Source organism: Hermetia illucens, chromosome 1 (genome assembly GCF_905115235.1).
Source record: "Hermetia illucens chromosome 1, iHerIll2.2.curated.20191125, whole genome shotgun sequence".
Lineage (NCBI taxonomy): Eukaryota > Metazoa > Arthropoda > Insecta > Diptera > Stratiomyidae > Hermetia > Hermetia illucens.
In genome coordinates this window covers 211,135,040-211,156,349 of record NC_051849.1, presented here as the reverse complement: position 1 = coordinate 211,156,349, position 21,310 = coordinate 211,135,040, and the positions used below count along the sequence as shown (strand labels likewise).

General features: G+C 43.9%; 2 protein-coding genes across 2 annotated transcripts; one reads left to right on the top strand and one right to left on the bottom strand.

Moving 5' to 3' along the window:
- Nucleotides 1–3,019: 3,019 nt before the first annotated feature.
- LOC119646724 (glia maturation factor beta) lies at nucleotides 3,020–15,129 on the bottom strand. Its single transcript, XM_038047303.1, has 4 exons — nucleotides 14,949–15,129; nucleotides 14,738–14,831; nucleotides 14,409–14,599; nucleotides 3,020–3,629 (listed from the first exon to the last, which is right to left on the bottom strand). The coding sequence occupies exons 1-4, from the start codon at nucleotides 14,949–14,951 to the stop codon at nucleotides 3,501–3,503; spliced, it is 417 nt and encodes a 138-aa protein (XP_037903231.1). The 5' UTR covers nucleotides 14,952–15,129; the 3' UTR covers nucleotides 3,020–3,500.
- Nucleotides 15,130–19,203: 4,074 nt separating this feature from the next.
- Nucleotides 19,204–20,600, top strand: LOC119646398 (gamma-secretase subunit Aph-1). The gene is made up of 3 exons (XM_038046843.1): nucleotides 19,204–19,717; nucleotides 19,773–19,946; nucleotides 20,021–20,600. Exons 1-3 carry the CDS (start codon nucleotides 19,496–19,498, stop codon nucleotides 20,342–20,344), a joined length of 720 nt encoding a protein of 239 aa, XP_037902771.1. The 5' UTR covers nucleotides 19,204–19,495; the 3' UTR covers nucleotides 20,345–20,600.
- Nucleotides 20,601–21,310: the final 710 nt, after the last annotated feature.

The window sequence follows — 21,310 nt, the reverse complement described above, 5'->3', positions numbered from 1 at the left end:
ACCGTTTTCCCAAACCCGAATGTGCGCTCCCTGTACAGACCTAATGCTGCTGAGTAGCTAGCCGATACCCTGTCCTAATATAAGGCTGATGTAACATCGTTGCAAGAGATGCGATGGACAGGGACCGGTTTCCTGGAGAAGAGCCGCTACACCATCTATTATGGCGGCCATTAAGTAAACCATGTGCTCGGAGTAGGTTTCTTAGCTAAAATATGAAACCAGCTGTTATCGGCTTTGAAAATATAAGCGAACGGCCATGCACTTTGTGTTTGCGAGGCAAGTTTAGAAATATAAGCCTCATAAACGTTCACGCCCCTACAGAAGACACTGCAGAGTCGGAGAAGGATACCTTCTACGAGGCATTTGAGTAGACCCTCGAAGCCCATCCCAAGTATAATATCAAAATTATACTTGGAGATTTCAACAGTCAAGTAGGGATGGAGCCCGTATTCAGACGATACGTCGGCCCACATAGCTTACATAGGCTATGATAACGGACTGCAGAATATTCAGTTAGCAGTATCGCACGAAATGGTTGTTGGAAGTACCTGGTTTGCGCGGAAAGCGGTTCACAAACATACGTGGGCCTCTCCAGACGGGACCACTTTAAACCAAATTGACCACGTGCTGATCGAACGCCGTCACCTCTCAGCCTTGATGAATGTCAGAACATATAGGGGGCCAATATAGACTCGGATCACTATCTCGTTGGCGTAGTGCTCTGAGCTCGAATTACGAAACCATCTACAATCCCCTCTGACAATCAGGTGAGAGTGAATACCGAAGCCATTCACAACACAGCTCTCTGCATCCATTTTGCCCTTATAGGTGGGCGAAATGGATGCCGCAATAACCGCAGTTAACAAAGATCCTGAAGATGAACCATCAACAAATGATCTTCACAACCACCTGAAGAACGTTATCATTGATACGGCTACAAAGATACTTGGCCCCAGCCGCAAGAAAAGTCGGAACGGTTGGTTTGACAATGAATGTAAGCTAGCTAAGGAACGGAAGAATGCTACATACCGAGTAATGTTGCATTTTTAAAGAACGCGGGCACGCGCGGAGACTTATCACGAATTCCGTCGAGCGGAGAAGCAACTTCACAGACGGAAAAAGGAAGCCTGGGACAGCCATCAGGTCTGTGAACTCCAGAAGTACAGGGAGCAATCGCACCAGGCGCGAAACTTTTACCAACAAAGTCAGCAGGATGAAGCCTTACACACTTCGATGCTCATCATGCCGAGACAAAGAGGCAAATCTGATTTCCGACAGAATGGGCATATTGGAGCGATGGGTTGAGTATTTTGATGATCGGTGAGTTGGAGGTCCCGCCAACTGAAGACGACGGACAAATGCTGCCAGCACTAAGCATAGAAGAAACCGTCCGTACAATTCATCGGCTCAAACACCATAAGTCGCCAGGAGCCGATGCAATTACAGCCGAATTGATCAAATTTGGAGGTGACTAATTACACCAAGTGGTCCATCAACTGATGCTCAAAGTATGGGACAGCGAATCAATGCCTGACGACTGGCAACGAGGTATTATCTGTCTCATACATAAAAAGCGGGAGATCACGCAGTGCAGCAATTATAGAGTTATAACACTGCTGAGTATTATCTATAAGATATTCCTCTATCTTGCTAGGCCGGATAGCCCCATACGCCCAAAACATCATTGGCCCATACCAAAGAGGCTTCGCTCCAGGCAAATCAGCAACAGATCAGATTTTCTCTCTGCGGCAAGCGATGGAAAAACTGTTGGAATTTGGACATCAGTTGCACCATCTTTTCATCGATTTTAAAGCCGCCTATGATAGCATAGCCTGGGTAAACCTCTACACGACCATGAGAGAATTTGGTATCCCAACGAAATTGATAAGACTGACTAGGCTGACCCTAACCAATGTGCGAGGCCAGATAAAAACAGCAGGATCACTCTCGAGACCATTCAACATCAACAACGGTCTACGACAATGGGATTCCCTATCATGCGTCCTCTTCAACCTGGCCCTGGAGAAAGTGATTCGCGATGCCGATGTAAATGCGAGAGGCACCATCCTCTTCAAGTCGACCCAACTACTGGCCTAGGCTGACGATATCGACATCAATTGGAAAAACAACACGAGATGTAGTGTTCCTTAATCCAGATCGAGCAGGCGGCAATTGGCGCGAGATCTTGGGCTGCACATTAATGAAGGCAAGACGAAGTACATGGTGGCAACGTCAGCGCGAAAACCAAAACCAAAAGAACGAACAACATCGAATCGCACTGGTCAAACGAAGGCAATGAAGATAGGAGACTAAAACTTTGAGATCTTTGAAAATTTCTCCTATCTAGGGTCGAAAATCATAACCGATAACAGCTATAACGATGAAATCCGCGCACGGTTGTTGGCAGCCAGCAGAGCCTATTTCAACTTATAAAAAGTGTTCCGCTCGAAACGTCTCACCATAGGGTCAAAGCTCTTACTGTACAAGACAATGATCTTGCCAGTCCTTATATATTCCTCAGAGACATGGGTTCTTAGCAAAAAAAACTCCGAACTTTTGGCCGCGTTCGAGAGAAGAATCCTCCGAAGAATTTTTGGCCCCCTACATGAGAATGGACAATTCCGTAGCCTACTTAACCACGAAATCTATGAGCCATACCATGACCGTTCGGTTATGGATAAAATCCGGCTCAATAGGTTACGGTGGGCGGATCACTTAATTCGTATAGATGAGGATGATCCAGCCCGAAAAGTCTATAAGGGCAATATCTATGGTAGGAAAAGAAGACGAGGCAGACCCTGCCTGAGATGGAGCGATGGCGTAGGTCAGGACGCCAGCCAGCTTTTAGGGATATCGAATTGCTGGACCTCGGCGCAAAACCGGGATGTCTGGAGTTCTTTATAAAGGCAGGCCTAGACCGGATACCGGTTGTTGCGCCGTTGGTGATGATGATGAAATCCTCGTCCTCCCATATCGGTCTTACCAAAACCCGACGAACACAAAACGAGAAAGAGTCAAATCCACTGAATATAAATGTTGGTATCTTTATTTTGGTGTGAAATAGTATATGCTTCATATTTTTTTTTATAAAATAATCAAATCACATATTATATATTGCTACAAACGATATTTTTTCTCAGAACTTCTACATCCTAAATATGACGGCAAGAATATTCTCTAAATACGTATATATATATAAATAAAAATTCCCTGAATTTTCGTCGACTTTCGTTTAAAATTATTTTCTCTTTTCGAAATATTTTGATTTCATATCAAATTTATTATTTGTAGTAAAAAAAATGCAAGACAACTTTTATGTCTCAAAATACAACGTAACATATTCCCAATACGAGAGCAAAAAATTCTTCTTAATACTTCGACAAGTCCATTCTGGAGTGTCCTTTGCTATTGGCTTTAGGAAACTAATTCTAAAAATAAACGTTTTTTTCACTGTTATGATCGTGGAGTATTCACGTTTGTATTGTAATCACGACTCAAATTCACTTCAGCTTTTCACGAAGCCAATCCTCAGTGAAGTCATCTAAATCTCGTACTTCGAATACTTTAGTTACTCCAACTTCTTGTTGAATGGCTGTTTTGGTTCCTGCATACATCATTTGAAGACCCATCTGTAGGAGAAATTTATAAATTTTAAAATGTTAAGCGTCCAATTTAATAGAAAGCTAAAGAAATTTATCGAAAGCATAGATAGGAGGAGAGCATCTCCCTGCAAAGAAGGAGGGAAGCTAGAGGTGAACACAAATACGTAGCTAGGCGAGCAAAAAAATGTAAAACGCACTAAGCTCCACTAGGTAAATTGCTATGATTTCACTTTTCTGTTTTATATTCGTTGTGGCTCTCTTAGTCGAACTGATTCCAGTCAAATCGTTGGAGGTAATGTCCCCAAGTACTCTAAGAGGGCGATCAGACCAGAGTCTCCAAGGAGTTAATCTTACCACGAAGCCTCATCAAAGATTATCATGGGATTACCATGGGAACCTGGATGGCCCACTGAAAGCATATACTCCAAAAGAATTCCTGGGGGATGTGCTCTCGGCCCGATAATTTGCGGTTGCCCCGCTTTTGAAAGTTTCATGGTAACTGCGGTTACCCCTTATCGTGGGCAGAATTCCTTCATCATCATCATCATCAACGGCGCAACAACCGGTATCCGGTCTAGGCCTGCCTTAATAAGGAACTCCAGACATCCCGGTTTTGCGCCGAGGTCCACCAATTATCCCTAAAAGCTGTCTGGCGTCCGGACCTACGCCATCGCTCCATCTTAGGCAGAGTCTGCCTCGTCTTCTTTTTCTACCATAGATATTGCCCTTATAGAGTTTCTGGGCTGGATCATCGTCATCTATAGGAATTATGTGACCCGCCTACCGTAACCTAGTGAGCCGGATTTTATCTGCAACCTGACGGTCATGGTAACGCTCATATATTTTGTCGTTATGTAGACTACGGAATCGTCCATCCTTATGAAGGGGGCCAAAAATTCTTCGGAGGATTCTTCTCTCGAACGCGGCCAAGAGTTCGCAATTTTTCTTGCTAAGAACCCAAGTCTCCGAAGAATATATGAGGACTGGGAAGATCATTTGTCTTGTACAGTAAGAGCTTTGACCCTATGGTGAAACGTTTCGAGCGGAACAGTTTCTGTAAGCTGAAATAGGCTCTGTTGGCTGCCAACAACCGTGCGCGGAATTCCTTGGGGGCTCAATATGTGGAGTTGCGCTTCACAACTAGGACCGTACCCTTTAATTAAGGTGAAGGTATTTGGCCTCGCATACACGGGTGTGAATGTCGAGCCTGTGCTTAGTACAAACTAACACCGCTGGTTACTAGTCACTGTGTAGCCATGGCAGTAATAACCGCTGAAGACGGACGCAGCTTATACGTCTGTCGGCAAATTGTGGTAGTTCGCTCAAGTCGCATCACCGGTTGGAAGAATATAAAAAAAAGTTGACATTGGCGAGCGGAACCTTACGATTGCAATCAAATTGCACTGTCGGTGGTGTTATTCCCAACTTGAGTATGATAAAGCAGCAATTTCCACACCCCCGGGGTCGAAAGAGGCCAAAAATGTAGGACCCAGATTCAGGAAATGCAAGAATTTCTACTCTACCACGTCAGGAAGACGAGATATCGCGGAAAATCCAACGCCGAAAGGCCTGGTGAAAATCGAAGAAAATTGAAAATTTCCACGAACCCCGCGTCGTGAAAGTGGCCGAAAATTCAAAATTGTGGGATTTCTGTGGGCGATGTCTCGTCTAGAATCAACGAAATTTGATGAATACCACCAGGCATTCATTCGAGGAGGCTAGGAACGTATACTGGGCTTGTGACAGGGAAATGTTCCTTATTGTCGACGAGGCTTACAGCAAATGATTCGCCAACAGAAGATATACGAACTCGATAGACCAACTGTACCGCACTAAGGGAAAGGATCGAGAATAACAGGAAATTCCATCGTAACCAAAACAGATAATGACCCCACATTTTCAGCCATCAAGTACACTGCAACGTTCTTCGAGAACCTATCAACCGCCAAAGCACTTTTCATCGGGCTAGTTTGAACAAGGTGGACGCAGTTCGGAACGACAGCGCTAAAGGAACAAGAAGGGGAACAAATACTATGCTTGACTGCTGGTATTTGTCGATGTTATGCCAACCATTCAGGTTGGCTGCCTAGGGTCAATTAAATTGATATCTCTAACTCTAAAATAAAAGAAATGACTTTAAATGTAACAGATAAATCACGTTTTGATTTAGGGAATTGCTCTTCCTATTAACTCCTCCTGACTCCCCCTCGGACACCACCTTGTCGTGGTGGGGGAGCCTGTAGTAATTTACTACTACACTAAGGGTGTCCAAAAATATGAATATGGAAACGATGGATTTAAACTCTCCAAGTGGTAAGAAGTCACAGACTTCGAATCCACCCGCGACCATGAGCAATCATGTCGCGTCCGAGGCGCGGAATTTGGAGGCCTCACCACATTCATACTCGCCTACAGATCAATCTGTAGAAGGCATGCTTTCCGACTCAGTGGAAAGTTTGCACTTGGTGCCTACGGTGAAGTTAGCCAGAAAGGAAAGTACGGAAACTTTCAAATTGGGAGAAACTGGAAATCCGACTACGGCTGAATTCTGCCTGTTAGAACTTTCTCCTTCATCCTTACCAGGAAGAGCGGAAGAACGGGAAGCTGGTGACGTGGACCTACTGGTTTAACGTCGGTGTGTGGAAATGGATCCAAGCGTTCCGGACACCGTAAACCTGGAAAGGCTCGAAGCCGACGGCAGAAGAGAGCGCTGTGAAGGAAGATGAAGCACCTTGGGAATGAGGACATGGACGTGGCTGTACCACTAGGCGCGGTAACGCCCAGAGAAATCGGATACAAGGAAGCGGAATCTCCGGCGGAAGGTGGGGATAAACTGGAAACCCCGGTAAGATCCACACTGGACGCACCAGACTCTTCTGTCAGCGGTAATGCGCGCAAGAAGCGTAAGACCAACACATCTGCTGTGGACAACGCTTTATTGTGCTCCGCACCAGGGCTTATTTCCACGCGTCTCGCAGGGATTAGGACCGGTGTGCCCCCCCTATGGGGGCTCGCACTGGGGAAGGGACTACAGAGTGAATCCTACCTGCTAGTAACTTCTCCTACACCTTCTAAGGAACAGGCGGAAGGAAGGGAAGCCAGAGACGTGAACGGAACTGACTTGATGCCAGTTTGAGTGATCGAATCTATGCAACCCGGACACCGCAAACCAATTAAGGTGCTAAGTGGAGAACAGACGAATGCTCTGCGGTATGAGATGAGATCTTTCGTGGATGAGAACATGGAAATTGCAGTACTTCCAAGAACGGCTTTTCTCAGAGAAATCAATCACGAGGGGATCGAGTCTCTGGCGGTACGGTGTGAGGGAAACCCCGTCATACGCGGACTGCCGCATACGCTTCTAACTGTTTTCCATAAGACAATAGACTAAGTTTATGTCGAAAAACATAAAGATTGGTCAAATCAACCTGCAGCATGCCAAAGCTCCCTCCTACCTGCTGGCAGCGAGAATGACAAAGCTGCAGGATTTCCCCTATATCTTTCTGGTGCAAGAACCGTGGGTTCGATTTAACAGAATCTGTGGCATTGGATCAGTAAAGGAGGCTAGGATCTTCTACGACGAAAGATCCATAAGACCGAGAGCTTGCGTCTTGATGTCAAGACGGTTAGAGGCAACTATGCTGAGACAATATTGTTCCCAGGACTTAGCTACGGTCATCATACAATACCAAATAAATGGCGAGAGGAAAAACATAATAGTTGCCTCCGCTTATTTACCCTATGATTCTTTGTATCCTCCACCGACGCAAGAACTTAGGGATCTGGTGGCGTATGCAGAATCAAGTGGTCTCGAACTCTTAATAGGTTGCGATGCGAATGCTCAACATATTTGTTGGGGCAGTAGCAAATGCAATCCAAGAGGAGAGAAGCTATTTGATTTCATCACTTCAGCTGGTCTTATGACTGCAAACGTGGGGTGCGCTCCTACGTTCGTGGGACCGAGAAGAAGCGAAGAAATTGACCTAACAATCTGTACCCCAAAATTGTTAGAGTTGATTACACACTGGCGAGTGCTAGATGTCTCACTGTCAAATCACCGATATCTAGAATTCAATCTGACTATTGCGGGCGAACAGTCTGCAGTACAAAGACGGTACCCTAGGAAAACGGATTGGGCAAAGTTCAATGAACTTCTTGACAATAAAGTACAGTTTCCTAGGCGACTAAGGACTCCTTTGGTGCTGGAAGATGAATTGAAAACTCTGAACGGCACACTTTTAGAGTGCTATGAAGAGGCTTATCCTATTTCCCGAGGCCAAAGCGGTAAAACGGTTCCTTGGTGGAACCGAGAACTGCAAAAACTCAGGAAATCAACCAGGCGACTTCTAAATCGTGCTTGCAAAAGTAACAAGGACGAAGACTGGTTGAATTTCAGGAACTCACAACGTGAATATAAGAGGCTCGTGAGGTGCTCGAAACGAGACTCCTTTAGAGCGTACTGTGACGAACTGGAAGGCGAAAGGGAGACTTCAAGGCTGTGCAGAGTCCTCAAAAAGGATGAGTCGGCCAAGTTGAATTCTCTTAGAAAACCCGACGGTACTTTCACGAGCTCCAGACTGGACTCAGTACAGACCCTCCTGGAAGTACACCACCCGGGAGAACGGGTGAGAGAAGTGGTAGGGGGAGAGTTGACGGTTCTTGCAACCCCTTCAACACGCAAGTGTTGCAAGAGGAACTGGAACACTGCGAAAGCGGTTGTTACCCATGAAAAGGTGAGAGCTGCCATACTGTCCTTTGAACATTTCAAAGCACCTGGCATGGATGGTATCTATCCGGCAATGCTAAAGGAGGGTATGGAGCATTTAGAGCGACCTCTAAGAAATATTTTTCGAGGATGTCTTGCTCTGGGCTACGTGCCTTCTTCTTGGCAACAGGTTAAGGTAGTTTTCATACCGAAACCTGGGAAAGATGACTATTCTAATCCAAAGAACTTCAGACAGATCAGCTTGACTTCATTCTTGCTGAAAGGTTTGGAGAGACTGGTGGAGCGTCACATTCGTGGAAACGCATTTAGGTCACACCCACTTAGTGAAAACCAACATGCTTACCAACGTGCAAAGTCCTGTGAGTCTGCTCTTCATTCTTTGGTCACAAAGATAGAGGATGCAACTTTGAATCGTGAGTACGCGATGGGGGTGTTCGTGGACATTGGCTTTTGACTGTGCGCCTTTTCAAAAACTTTGTGATGCCGCCAGAGCGCATGGTGTTGATGATGCTTTAATTAAGTGGATCCATGCTATGCTAACGCAAAGATTGTTGTGCGCTGAGGTAGGGGTCGATCGCTACTTGATTACAGAAGCAACGAAGGGCTGCCCCCAAGGAGGTGTGCTTTCGCCGCTTCTGTGGAGTATGCTGATCGAATCACTGCTATGCGAACTGCAAAATTTGCCAATACACGCTCAATCTTATGCTGATGACGTGGCTGTACTTGCTGTTGATCGGGATCTTGGAACGGTGTGTAGGAATATACCGCGTGCCGTTGATTTGATAGACAGCTGGTGCCTTAGACATGGTTTGTCAGTTAATCCAAATAAAACCACAATGGTTTTATTCACAAAAAGGAGAAAACTGGATGGACTTTGTCTCCCTGAGATGAGGGGTACTACCCTTCAACTCTCCGAAGAAGTGAAATATCTGGGGGTCACTCTAGATAAAAAACTTCTTTAGAATAAACATGTAGAGGTAAAGATGAAACGAGCTCTCACAGCTTATGGGCTGTGCAGACGGACCTTTGCCTCGACATGGGGACTCAGGCCTCATGTGGTAATGTGGATATACGTTGCCATCATTAGGCCGATGTTCGTATATGCATCCGTAGTATGGTGGGTTAAGGTGAGACAGAAAGGTTTTCACCGTAAACTAGCCGCACTGCAAAGAACTGTGTGTCTGTGTATCACTGATGCCATGAGCACGACATCCGGCGCAGCTCTGAATGCACCACTCAATTTGCAGCCCCTGGATATATTTATTCAAAGCACATAGGCTAATTCGATTAGATCTATGGGAAAACAACGGATGTGGAGGGCACAGAGCATTGGAAGAGTTACTGGGAGGACTAAATCCAGTTCTTACAATGCCTTCTGATTCTCGTGTCCCCATACATCTGTTTGGTACAAAATATGAAGTTACCCTGAAGCGTAGACAGGACTGGGAAGACCCAGAGGAATGCGTGGCGGGATATACGGAAGTCTTCTACTCCGATGGCTCAAAAACAGAAGAGGGTTCTGGAGCCGGAGTCTCGAATAAAAACGAGAAGTGGGCTTTTTCTTTGGGACAATATGCAACGGTTTTTCAAGCCAAAGTTTATGCGATCCTAAGGGTGGCAAACTGGGTGATTGACGAGCGGTTGAAGGGCAGGCGCATCGCAATCTGCAATGATAGCCAAGCTCCGTTGAGGGCGTTGAGTAGTCCTTTGATCACCTCGAAAATCGTTCAGGAATGCAGAAACCATTTGAACTCTATGTCTAGATTCAATACGGTGGAACTACTCTGGGTACCTGGTCACTGTAGCATAGAGGGAAATGAAATCTCGGATGCTTTAGCGAAAGAAGGGTCAATCACCCCTATGCTGGGACCGGAGCCAGTAATTGGAGTATCAGTAGCATTGGCTAAATCTGTTTTCTAAAACTGGGAACAAGTTTCCCATAACGACAGGTGGCAGAGCTTAAATGCTGCTCGACACACCAAACTTTTCCTGCCAGAACCCAACATACGTACCGCAAAGTTTATCCTGTCGAAAAGCAGGAGGACTTGCAGGTGTATTGTGGGCATTCTGACAGGCAATAATTCACTAGCTGGGCATATGTTCAGAATAGGAATTACCGAAGATGATACGTGTCCCTCCTGTAATGAGGAAGCGGAATCCACGGAGCATTTCCTATGTGAATGCCCCGCCTATGAATGCATCAGGCATCAGATCTTTGGTGCCGATGTTCTCCAATTGCGACGGGTAGCATTACATCCACTAACGGAAATACTGCGATACGTTAACGAATCCGGAATATTCCGTTAGACGGGGGTGGCGAGTACAATGGGCCAACACGGCCTGAGTGCTCAGAAGCTGTAGCTTCTCCCCCACCATACACACACACACTCACACACGTCAGGAAGACGAGATATCGCGGAAAATCCAACGAGGGAGGTTTTCCAACATAGGACCGAGACTTGATGTTCCGACCGTCTGCTGTTGGGTACTTTGGAATTGCTGTGGGTGTTCTTGCTGCAAGACCGTTTGCTGTTGCTGCAAAACGAAAGTCGAAGAAAATTGAAAATTTCCTCGAACCCCGGGCCGTGAAAGTGGCCAAAAATTCAAAATCGTCGGATTTCTATGGACGAAAGGGGAGGCGACCCAGATTCAGGAAATGCAAGAATTTCTACTCTACCACGTCAGGAAGGCGAGATATCGCGGAAAATGCCTACGAATTCATAGTAAAGAGCAGTTGTGAGATTCCAACGACTTTTAAAGAGAAAAGGGTTCGCAAGAAAAAAATAATATTCAATTATGAAGCTTGTAGATGAGCCTATTGTTTCCACTGAAAGTAGATTCAGAATTGATTTTTTTATTGCAATGTTTGACGGCATGATACAAGCTATTAACACAAGATTTACTACTCTCACTGAATATTACAACAATTTTGGATTCTTGTGCGACATAAATAATTTAAAATTTTTGCCAAATAACGAGCTTTTCAAGCACTGTAATCATTTAGGTGTAGTACTTCAAGATGGATGGAAGGAAGGATAGAGAATTTTATGAATTTTACAAAGAATTACAACTCTTAGCAATTATACAGCAACCACATGCGTGTTTTCCACGCTTTATGTTTCGGGACGTTGTCTTGATACATTTGAAATGTATGACGAATACCCAATTTTTTGGCGCTTGCATGCAGGTTCTCTTTTAGAATGTTAATATACATTTCGGCATTCATATTGCCTTCTATGAAAACCAAGTTTCTCACTACGGTTGCCGCACAAGAGCCCCAAACCATAACACTTCCACCGTCACCTTTTACGGAGGTGGTGAACTTACTCGAGGGTTTTTCACAATTCTCGGTGGATAAACCGTCGGTCAAAGGCCGTTCATTTTTCCGGTCGTGCTATTTGTTTTTTTATTTTCGATTCTATCTTCGCATTTAAATCGCGTAATTATATTGTGAACAGTATTTCTTCGAATTTCCAATAGTTTTGAAATAGCATTTAGCGTTTTATCCAACACCCGTTGTTGGAAAGTGGTACTTTAACCCGAACACACCATTTTCACAGTTTTAACGAGCACTGTTTCAAATCTTCACTGCGATTAGTGTAACTCGATTTTATGTTAACCAAAATAATGACTCAAATATGTCTTTGTTCAACCCTCTTATCATCCCACATTCATTTTATTTCAGAATGTCCGGATATTAATTTTGCTCACTGTATGTCGTCAAAGGTGTGGTAAGATAGATTTATTGGGTAAATATTAGGAACGAAAGAGAGAGGGGGTCTCGCTGATACGACTTCGCCCATATCTATATTAGTCCACGCTCACTGACTACGAACTTTATTAAGCAACTTTCCTAACAATGGGAAACAGAGGATCCCGGAGCACTGTTGACTGCCAAAGATCGTACTAAAACCTCGACGTACCAACTACACCGCACTACGAAGGAGGGAAGAAAAACCAAGGAAATTTCATCGTAACTAACTTGAAACATGTACCAAGTACACTTCAACGTTCTTCGAGAACATGCCTACCGCCAAAGCGCATTTCCCACCGGGCTAGTTTGAACAAGGTGGACTCAGTCCGGAACAATAGCGGTGATGAAATAAGAAGGGGAAGAAATGTTATCCTTAACTACTGATATTTGTCGATGCTATGTTAATGTCAATTAAATTCGGAGATGATGTCGCAGCGCTTGTTGCTGGACGCACTGTCGAATATGCGCAAAGCAGACTCGGCATATTGATGCGACGGGTAAGCGGATGGATGACTACTCATGGTTTCAACCTTGCACTGGAAAAACCGAAGTAGTCATCCTGACTAAAAAGAGAATTCCGACTCTGCGTCCCATATCGTTCGGCGAGTCAAAGCAGCGGTAAAGTACCTCGGGTTGACTCTTGACTCAAAGATGAGCTTTTTTGAGCAAATCAAAGCAATAGCGAACAAGGCTGTAGCTGGAGTTTCGGCGTTAAGTAGGCTAATTGCAAACATTGGGGTCCTACGTCTAGCAGGCGACGTCTCCTGATGAGTTCAACGCAATCTGTCCTGCTCTACTGTGCAGAGGTATAGGTTGGCGCTCTTAACAAGGAGGAATATCGTAAACGCCTCGGGCAAGTACAGAGACGGGGAGTTTTGCGGGTGACGTCTGCGTACCGCACTGGGCTCTGAACCGGCCGTGATGGTGATCGCGGGAGTGATCCCCGTTGCCCTTCTTGCTAAGGAGCGTCAAGGGAGATGAGCCAAGGAAGGTGGTTGCTCGCGAAGAACGGCAACGCACTCTAGACGAGTGGCAGCTCTCGTGGCAAAATGAAACTAGAGGCAGATTTAAGTGGGCATGGAAGTTTTCAGTCTTACCTGCACAAGATTGGAAAGGCGCGATCTCCGGATTGTGTGTTTTGCAATGGAGTTGTGGACGACGCCCACCACACTTTTTTTCTTGTGGAAGGTGGGATGGGGTTCGTCAGCAGCTCTATTTAAACACAGGGGATCTCTCTCCAGACAACATTGTCGAAGAGATGCTGAGGGCTACTGACAGATGGAGCCATGTTGCACAATACGTTCGGGCCCTTCTCGTTGCTAAGAAGATAGAACTCGACCGGTGGAGGAGCCGGATGGCAGGGGATTCCTTGAACTGACAGTGCCCTTCCTCCTCTCCCATCTCGTTGGTGAAAGGAATTGCCTGATTTGAAGGCTCCGTAAGGTGGAAGAGTTCGGGGACTAGCCCGAAGTAATGTGACAAATGGTTCCAGGCTAGCTCTCTGACGATGGGGAGCTGTTTAGTTGGTAGTCCGACGGCGTACCGAACCGGGAGTCCAACACTGTGTGCGTAAATGCATTCGCCTACCCTACCCCAAAAGAAATATCAATTAAATTGATATCCCTAACTCTAAACTAAAATAAAAAACTCGAAATGTAAGAGATAAAACATGTTTTTATATAAGGACTTCCTCTTCCCACTAACTCCCCCGAAAACCCAAAGCATTTAGTCAAACTCACCCCCCCCCCTCTCTTTCCTTCATCAATGCATGTTTTACCGAGAACATTTAACAGTGAAAAATTCTATTAAAACCTCGTTATCACAAACCAGTCACTACTTATCAGTTCGGGAAGCTTGTAATACCGATTTGCAGAACATTTATCACGTTTCGGGAGCGCAATACAATGCGGTCCGCGAAATTCATTTATCAGTGCTTGCAATTTGAGAACGGCGTAAAATCAAATCTCTACTTCTGCTAGTTTTCCATGAACTATGCATTCAAAGACGTTATTTAAATCTACATTTGGTGCATGGACACAATGTTTTCGCTAAACATAGTCCAAATCCAAAGGCAAAGATAAGGAAACATGTTATTAGATAACAACAAAATACACGATTAGAATGAATCATAAGAAATGCAGAAGAATATTGCCTTTGCTGGCAGTTGTTTGGAGTTTCACTTTTAATCTATTCAAGTTATTTAGCCTTTTTTGCTAAATTGGGCTTCTATTATGTGTCCATAGTCTAACTGATGACAAGCATACCTAATGAGCTAGAAAGTTGTGTGCGTGTGTTCTTTTCAAAAATTCACGCGCGACCTACTTACGTGGCTATCCCTTGGTGTGTAGAATATGAAGCACATTGGATGTGAAACTCTACTGTCGTCATGGACCATACGATACGTATAAACGATGTAACGAGGCTGATGACCTGGTAAAAGTTCTTGTAGATCGGCTATCGAAACATCCTCAAGATATTCGTCAACAACAATTATCTGCTTATCACGATCAACTTTCACTACAAAAAAATACCAACAACAAAACGAATGAATGTATATAACACGATTGCATGATTTATTGATGACGCAATGATTAATCATACATTGATTGATCAAGCGAATCCACACAAAATAACATACAAAGATTATCTACTTACATATTAACGCAGCATTGTCGTTGTTTTTACTGAAACGAAATTTCTTGATTTCATCCCTCACGGCGTCAGTAATATCACATATTTTGACATCGCCCTGAAAACATAGTTCTTGCACTAATTATGATAAGCCCACATCATTTGCATATTTGCACGTATCTCCAGTTTGCTTGAATAGATCGAAGATTTCTAAGGAAATATAACACAAACTCACCATTCTTTTCACTTAAGTGAATGCACTGTAGTCCAATTAATGTGGATGAACTTGAAAAATGAATAGAAAACAAAGATTCCAAACGAATAATTGGAAATAATAACACACTTCCACCCTCACGGACAAGAATCTTGCGCCAAATGCCAAAATCCCAGGAAGAAACAAAAGCGATAGTCAACACCCAGTCGCACTCATTGCATCAAGTGATAAACCTAAAGCACTCACAGACATGACACTCCATTAAGAGAAGATTTCCCAATAGATGGCCATGTATGACATTTAATGGCGGTTACATTGGTTTGGGAAGAAAACGTTCGTTAATGCTAGTGTGTTAGATTAAGTGTCTAAATCCAGATTTCTTGTTCACTTTTTTAGAAAAGCGCTGCAAAATGCTAATAATTATTGCTGTACCATCCCGCAGTCGAACATGTAGAGAATTGTTAATTCGACGAGCTAATGAGAAAAAATGGAGTTCATCAACGTGGTGCCCTTATTAGCTCATCCACCATTAACTGAGAAATAGTCTCATTTGAGTGGCGTTTATTGTCAAAACGTTTCTTGGAGGTTACCCTTTGTCGAACGAGTCCATTCGCTGACTGCCATTAGTCAAAGTAAAACCAGGCAGCACTGAAACGAAGTATGTATTGGTTGATTTCCTTGAGCAGGTACGCTGAAAGGTGCGAGGGTGGTTTATCCGTAGACTTGAGGTTCTCTTGGCGGCGAAAGGATGTAATGAAGGCTTAGATAAAGAGCGGCTGAACATAATTTTCATGCCGAGCTTGAATTTTCCCCGAATCAACTGTCCATTGTATAAATGTGCTCGGCGAAAAGGCTTCATCTGTTTTGGGGATGAGGCCTTGGGTCCTGGAAAATGAAGTTTGGAATATAGAGACACCGGTCCTCTTTAGAACGCTTTTCAAAACACGTGGCATACTTTTAGTATATTTGCAAATTGGTTGCAAGAAAGCGTTGCATCAGAATTGCTAATGGCAATGAAATATGAGCGAAAAGTCCTAACAGAATCGCTGGCTAATATGTAACTAAAATTTCTCAAGTCTCTGATAGGCACAGTGTATCTGAAATGGTGGAAAGGACAACATACGCAGATTTACCAAGGTTTCCGTTGGAACCCGGGTGCAGATAAAACGAGTGTCGCTAAACCCGCATAGATTTTACAGACTTACTCTCAATGATTATCGCGTACTAGCAGGCCCAACATGAGAGGGGGGAAAGATGACATATACTCTAACAAAATTAGAGGGATTTTACAACCTGAGTGCTCACTAGGATTTTGGTGGTCGATTTAGGTAAGAATTGCGATAAATTTCGGCAAATCTTGCTATGCCAAATCGAAGTAGCCTTACTCGAATGGAGAGCGTTTTTCCTTGAAAGGCAAGCAATCTTCGTACCCCACTCCAAATCCAATCCATATAACATGGAAGCCGGACAAAGAAAACGCATTTAATGTCGATAGAGCATTATCATCCCATTTAATTTCATCCGGATCAGCACTAAAGTACAATGCTTGACAATTTAAATATGGTAGCTAAACCAAGCAATAACCTGCCTATCCCGACGAAAGTAATTACGGCAAAATCCATTCAAAAGCAAGAAAAGCTGTGACATAAAAAAACCCCATAATTCGCAAATCTCGAATATGTTGTAATCTTCTATTTATCAAAAAAGCGATAGACACTGCTGTAAAATTTATAAGGTTCTGCCAAAAATTATGGAAAGATTATAATTGAAAAGTTCTGAAAATACAACAATATACATAATGTTTCTTATTCAATCCTTTGAGGACTATAAGGTATTCACACAGTCTCTCAAGATGATCAAAAAGATCCATGACGAACGAGTATTTGAACCCGAGGAAGTGTGCTTTAGCTCTGCCCGGGTCTACCGGAAAAGCTCACACCTCTTAACTGCTCCGCACCATATGCTTTATAGAGTGATCTACCCGTCGGTCGCTCTGTAAAAATGAGTTTCATTGTATGGCATAGCCAGGAGTGTATTCATTGTTTTTTCCCAAAGTGTGAACTATTCACTGCCACTTCCCGTCATGCCACGTTGATATACGTCGTGGACTTCAAATGACAATATAAATCGATTTGTACTACATAAAGTACTGACTGAATTTCCAATTCTAGCTAAACTAGTTCAAGCAAAGTTTCAGAATCAGATGGCAAGGTCTTTAGGAACAAACTCCGGCCTAAAATTAAACGATAACTTGGCCCCAAGATTTTTCGAGCCGTTTTGATGACCTTTGCGGTTGGCTTGGATTCGACACTTGTCTAATTCAAACTCCATCCGAATATCACGGCTGAACATGTCTATTTGCAACAGACTTCTAAGACGGCCGTCAGTACCAGCATACAGCTGGATGTCATCTAAGTACATCAAGTGTGTCAGTTCGCATTTAGCACGTAGGCCATACTTTATTGTAAAACCATGCCCTCTAGCACCATTCAGTAGCCATGAGAGGGAGTTCAGTGCCATACAAAACCAAAGGGGTCTCAACAAATCCCCTTGGAAGATGCTCCTCCGTATACGGATGGGCTCCGGGGTATTAGCACCCTCAGATCCCTCACTCACCCTCACCCTCACATTGACCCTTCCACTAATAATGGATGTAATGAATTTGTAGAGGGTTGATAAGCAAGTAATCGGTCTTGTGTCTACGGGGTCCTGCACCGTGCTTTTCTTAGGGATAACTGTGTACGCTGGTAAATTTTTAATACCAGAAATTCTGTCGATCCAAACCCGAGGTGTTTATAGCTCGTCGAACTTCCCCTTCGGTAACAGCCGCAAAATTCATGCCAGGCGTATTTGGCAGGTGCCTCCGCGATAATCCACTCAGCATGCCCAGCATGCTGAGCGGTTAACCCGCAAAGTCCACTCCAATATTCTTTCGCATCCGTCACCGAAAACTGTACTGTCTGGACGCTCTGTTGGGATTCGTTGAGAAATCTGAAGAAGCTCCGCTGGTTCCTCGCATATGTTCCTTTCTGGACACGTCTGGAATGACTTTCGCCACACCGTCGTAACCGACTGAATATCACAGAAAGTTTCTGCTTTAATGTGTCCAGAATTTGAACTAAGGGTGTCTCACTGGGGATGGCATAGTTTCTGTAAAACCTCTGCACTTTATTTCCCACTCGTCTGCTGGCATTGCCAGTGCTAATCTGAATCAGTTTAGCAATGTCCTGCATTAGTGAGTCCCGCTGACGTTCCAGACGAATGTTCAATGGTAGACCTCTTTAGACACTCAAACCGGAACACTCAACACGGAAACGAATCTTCTGACCATGCAATCTGATAGCCGTATCTGCAGCATAATACACAAGTGATTATAGTTGCAAGACCGACATAGCAACACACAGCCGAGATGCAATCTCATCATTGATTTGAGATAGAATTCCCGGAGTTGCTAGAGATGCATAGAGCCTGGGAATACCTGATCTATGCGAAGGATCCATATCCGAGAATTCAATACACGCTCTTTGGAATTCGTCCCGAACCTCAACGGGAACCTCAGCTGGACGGTGGAGAAGAGTGCTTCGGCGAGTAGTGAAACTGTTGCCTGTAGTGCGGCGTGATGTTGTTGATGCCGCTGTCTCTGCATCCATCGACTCTGGGTCACCAGTTTCCCCGACGACCGCAAGTCGAACACGCTTCCTTATGATGGCCGGGATTGTGTCGCTGCGAGTTATTAAGCGGTACTGGTCTGTCATTTTGAAGTTTTTGAACAATGGGCCCTAGAAAGCTACCAAAACCAAATAATCGCTAATATAACAGCTCAGTTCAGTTGAGACTGAAGCGGTTATCGAAAATCATTGTAAGAGAATCGCCAGCGAAAACCAGGTACCAGGCAGTAACGATTCGCAAGCAAAGGTAGATCAGATGATGATCCCTTTCGAGGTCGCCGTCAATACACTTCTTCTGTTATGCATATTGAGAAGGCAATTTATTGTGATATAGTCGATCTGATTAGGCGTTCTTTGCCGGTAAGCAAAATATGCGCCGAATTGAAAACATATGGGAATCTCTACCCCAGCATATCACTGCATTTTAGGCGGAAGTGTATCTGATAAATCTCTGAATTAGAGAGAATCTGTGCAAGAAGTACAGTCGTGCTAAGATTCAGATCCTCTTTGGCAGTTAAAAAGGATCCAACAGTGGCCTACACATATCCGCCGATATTTATGTATTCCGGTAGATGTCAGTAGCGAAGTGACTTTGCAAATCATCTGACAAGTGCTTACCGTCAAATTTGCAGTTTACTCATTTTTCTGTGATTTGGTTGTCATTTGCTGACAGCTACATAATCGAATTACGGTGACTTCATATGTGATTAAATATACGTCCTGTTTCTTTGTTCGCGACATTTAAGGCGTACAGTCTCACCCAGCTGGCGTTAAAGTGGTTGGAATGAGATTTTTTCAGCATTCTGTCGTAACATTCACCTTTGCCGCTTGTGCGTCTTCTCTGAAATAGTGAAAGCGCAGCAAAGAAATAATCATAAAACGCCTCTAAATTTATAAGCAATGACGGTTGCGGAGTTCTTCGGATGCACGTTCTTGGCCTTTGGGCCTCCGCTGGCAATGTTCATCTTCACAATTGCCCATGATCCCATTCGAATTATAATTTTAATAGCGGCGGCATTTGTATGGCTACTGTCACTGCTGATATCTTCGACATTTTGGTTTGCAATTGTACCACTTCGGGAGTACTTGAGTTTCGGACTTGTTTTCTCAATATTTTTCCAAGTAAGAAGCGATAGTTCTTCTATATGAAATGATACTCACCACAACTTGCATGCAGGAAGCGTTTCGCTATGTAATTTACATAGTACTGCGGAAGACTGAGCGAGGTTTGCAGGAAGTTACCCAAAATTCGAGAGTGACGGAGAATAAACACATTCTGGCATATGTGTCGGGGCTTGGATTCGGCATTATAAGCGGTGCATTCGCGCTGGTGAATGTTCTGGCTGATTCGGTAAGAAATGTGTCCTTGTCCTCATACCTTAACCACCCTGAACAGCTGTTGTAACGAGCGGAAACTGTTTTCAGGTGGGTCCGGCAACTATGGGCCTGCTGAGCGGTACCAATGTGTTCTTCATCACATCAGCCGCCCAAACGCTGTGCACCGTTCTCTTGCACACTTTTTGGAGCGTGATCTTCTTCAACGCGCTGGACACTTCGCGGTACAGCCATGTGGCGTATGTAGTTATTAGTCACCTGTTCGTTTCGTGTTTAACTTTATTTAATAAGCAAGAACTGTATTATGCCACGTTAATTCCAAGCTACCTAGTTACGATATTAACTGGTATTCTAGCGTTTAAAGTAGTGGGCGGGAGCTTAGTAACCGTTAAACGATTTGTGACATGCCAATGAATGCATTGAATCTAGGTTGAGTGAGGATTGAGTCGCGTCTTGTTAACTAAAATTATTAAGATTGAAGTAGGCAGGGAAAGATTTTGTAAACCTTTGTCCTAGAAATTCGTAATGCTACAAGCTTACAAATAACATGTAATGACAATGTAATTAGGCTTAAAATATACCGTTTAACGAAATTTTTTTAATCAATTCTTATCCGTGTATAAGTGATAGAGAATAAGGCAAACAATAAAAACTGGTATTTCCTAATAAAGTAATATTTTTAACGTTGCAAAACAGCTCAATGATAAAATGGATACGCCGCCTGGCTTTCGATGAAGTGGCAGCTATGGGATTTGGAGATTTGTCTTTCCGAGAAAAAAGTCGAAGGGCTCGTTACTTTTGACCACCTACAAGGGTAAGGCAAACGTAGCATGCGATGATTGCCCAATTTATATATGGAATGGAATGTGCAAACTTGTTATGAATTTTAATTGGGCTTGGTGTACGCGCTCCTTAAAGGATATTGTTGGCATGGTACGCTACGGCAAGGGAGTGAGCTACCAAATCATTTCACATGAAAAATTAAAAGTGAAGTTCTATGTAAAATTCGAAAACTAAACTATACACTACATATTGCAGATAAGCCGGGAAACCGGAAGTTTGTGGCTGAATCCGATCACCACGTTTGTACCGACATTATATGCATTTTCTTGGTCGGCCTGTCGCGGGACCTGTCACCAAGAGAGATCAACTATACTCTATTTATCTCTTTCCCTGATCTCAGGATTTTATTTTTGTTTTACTGAGGATAGTACAGAGTACGTTGCCTCAAACCCTATTCCTTTACTTGGGCTTGGGACCAGCATACTATGTTAATAGCATTCGATAGAGCCAAATGGCGAAACCGATCAGGGAGAGCCGACTTGTGAACGGGACAAAGGCTGAAGAAAAAGAAGAAGAAGAAGCCGGGAAAACGGAAGA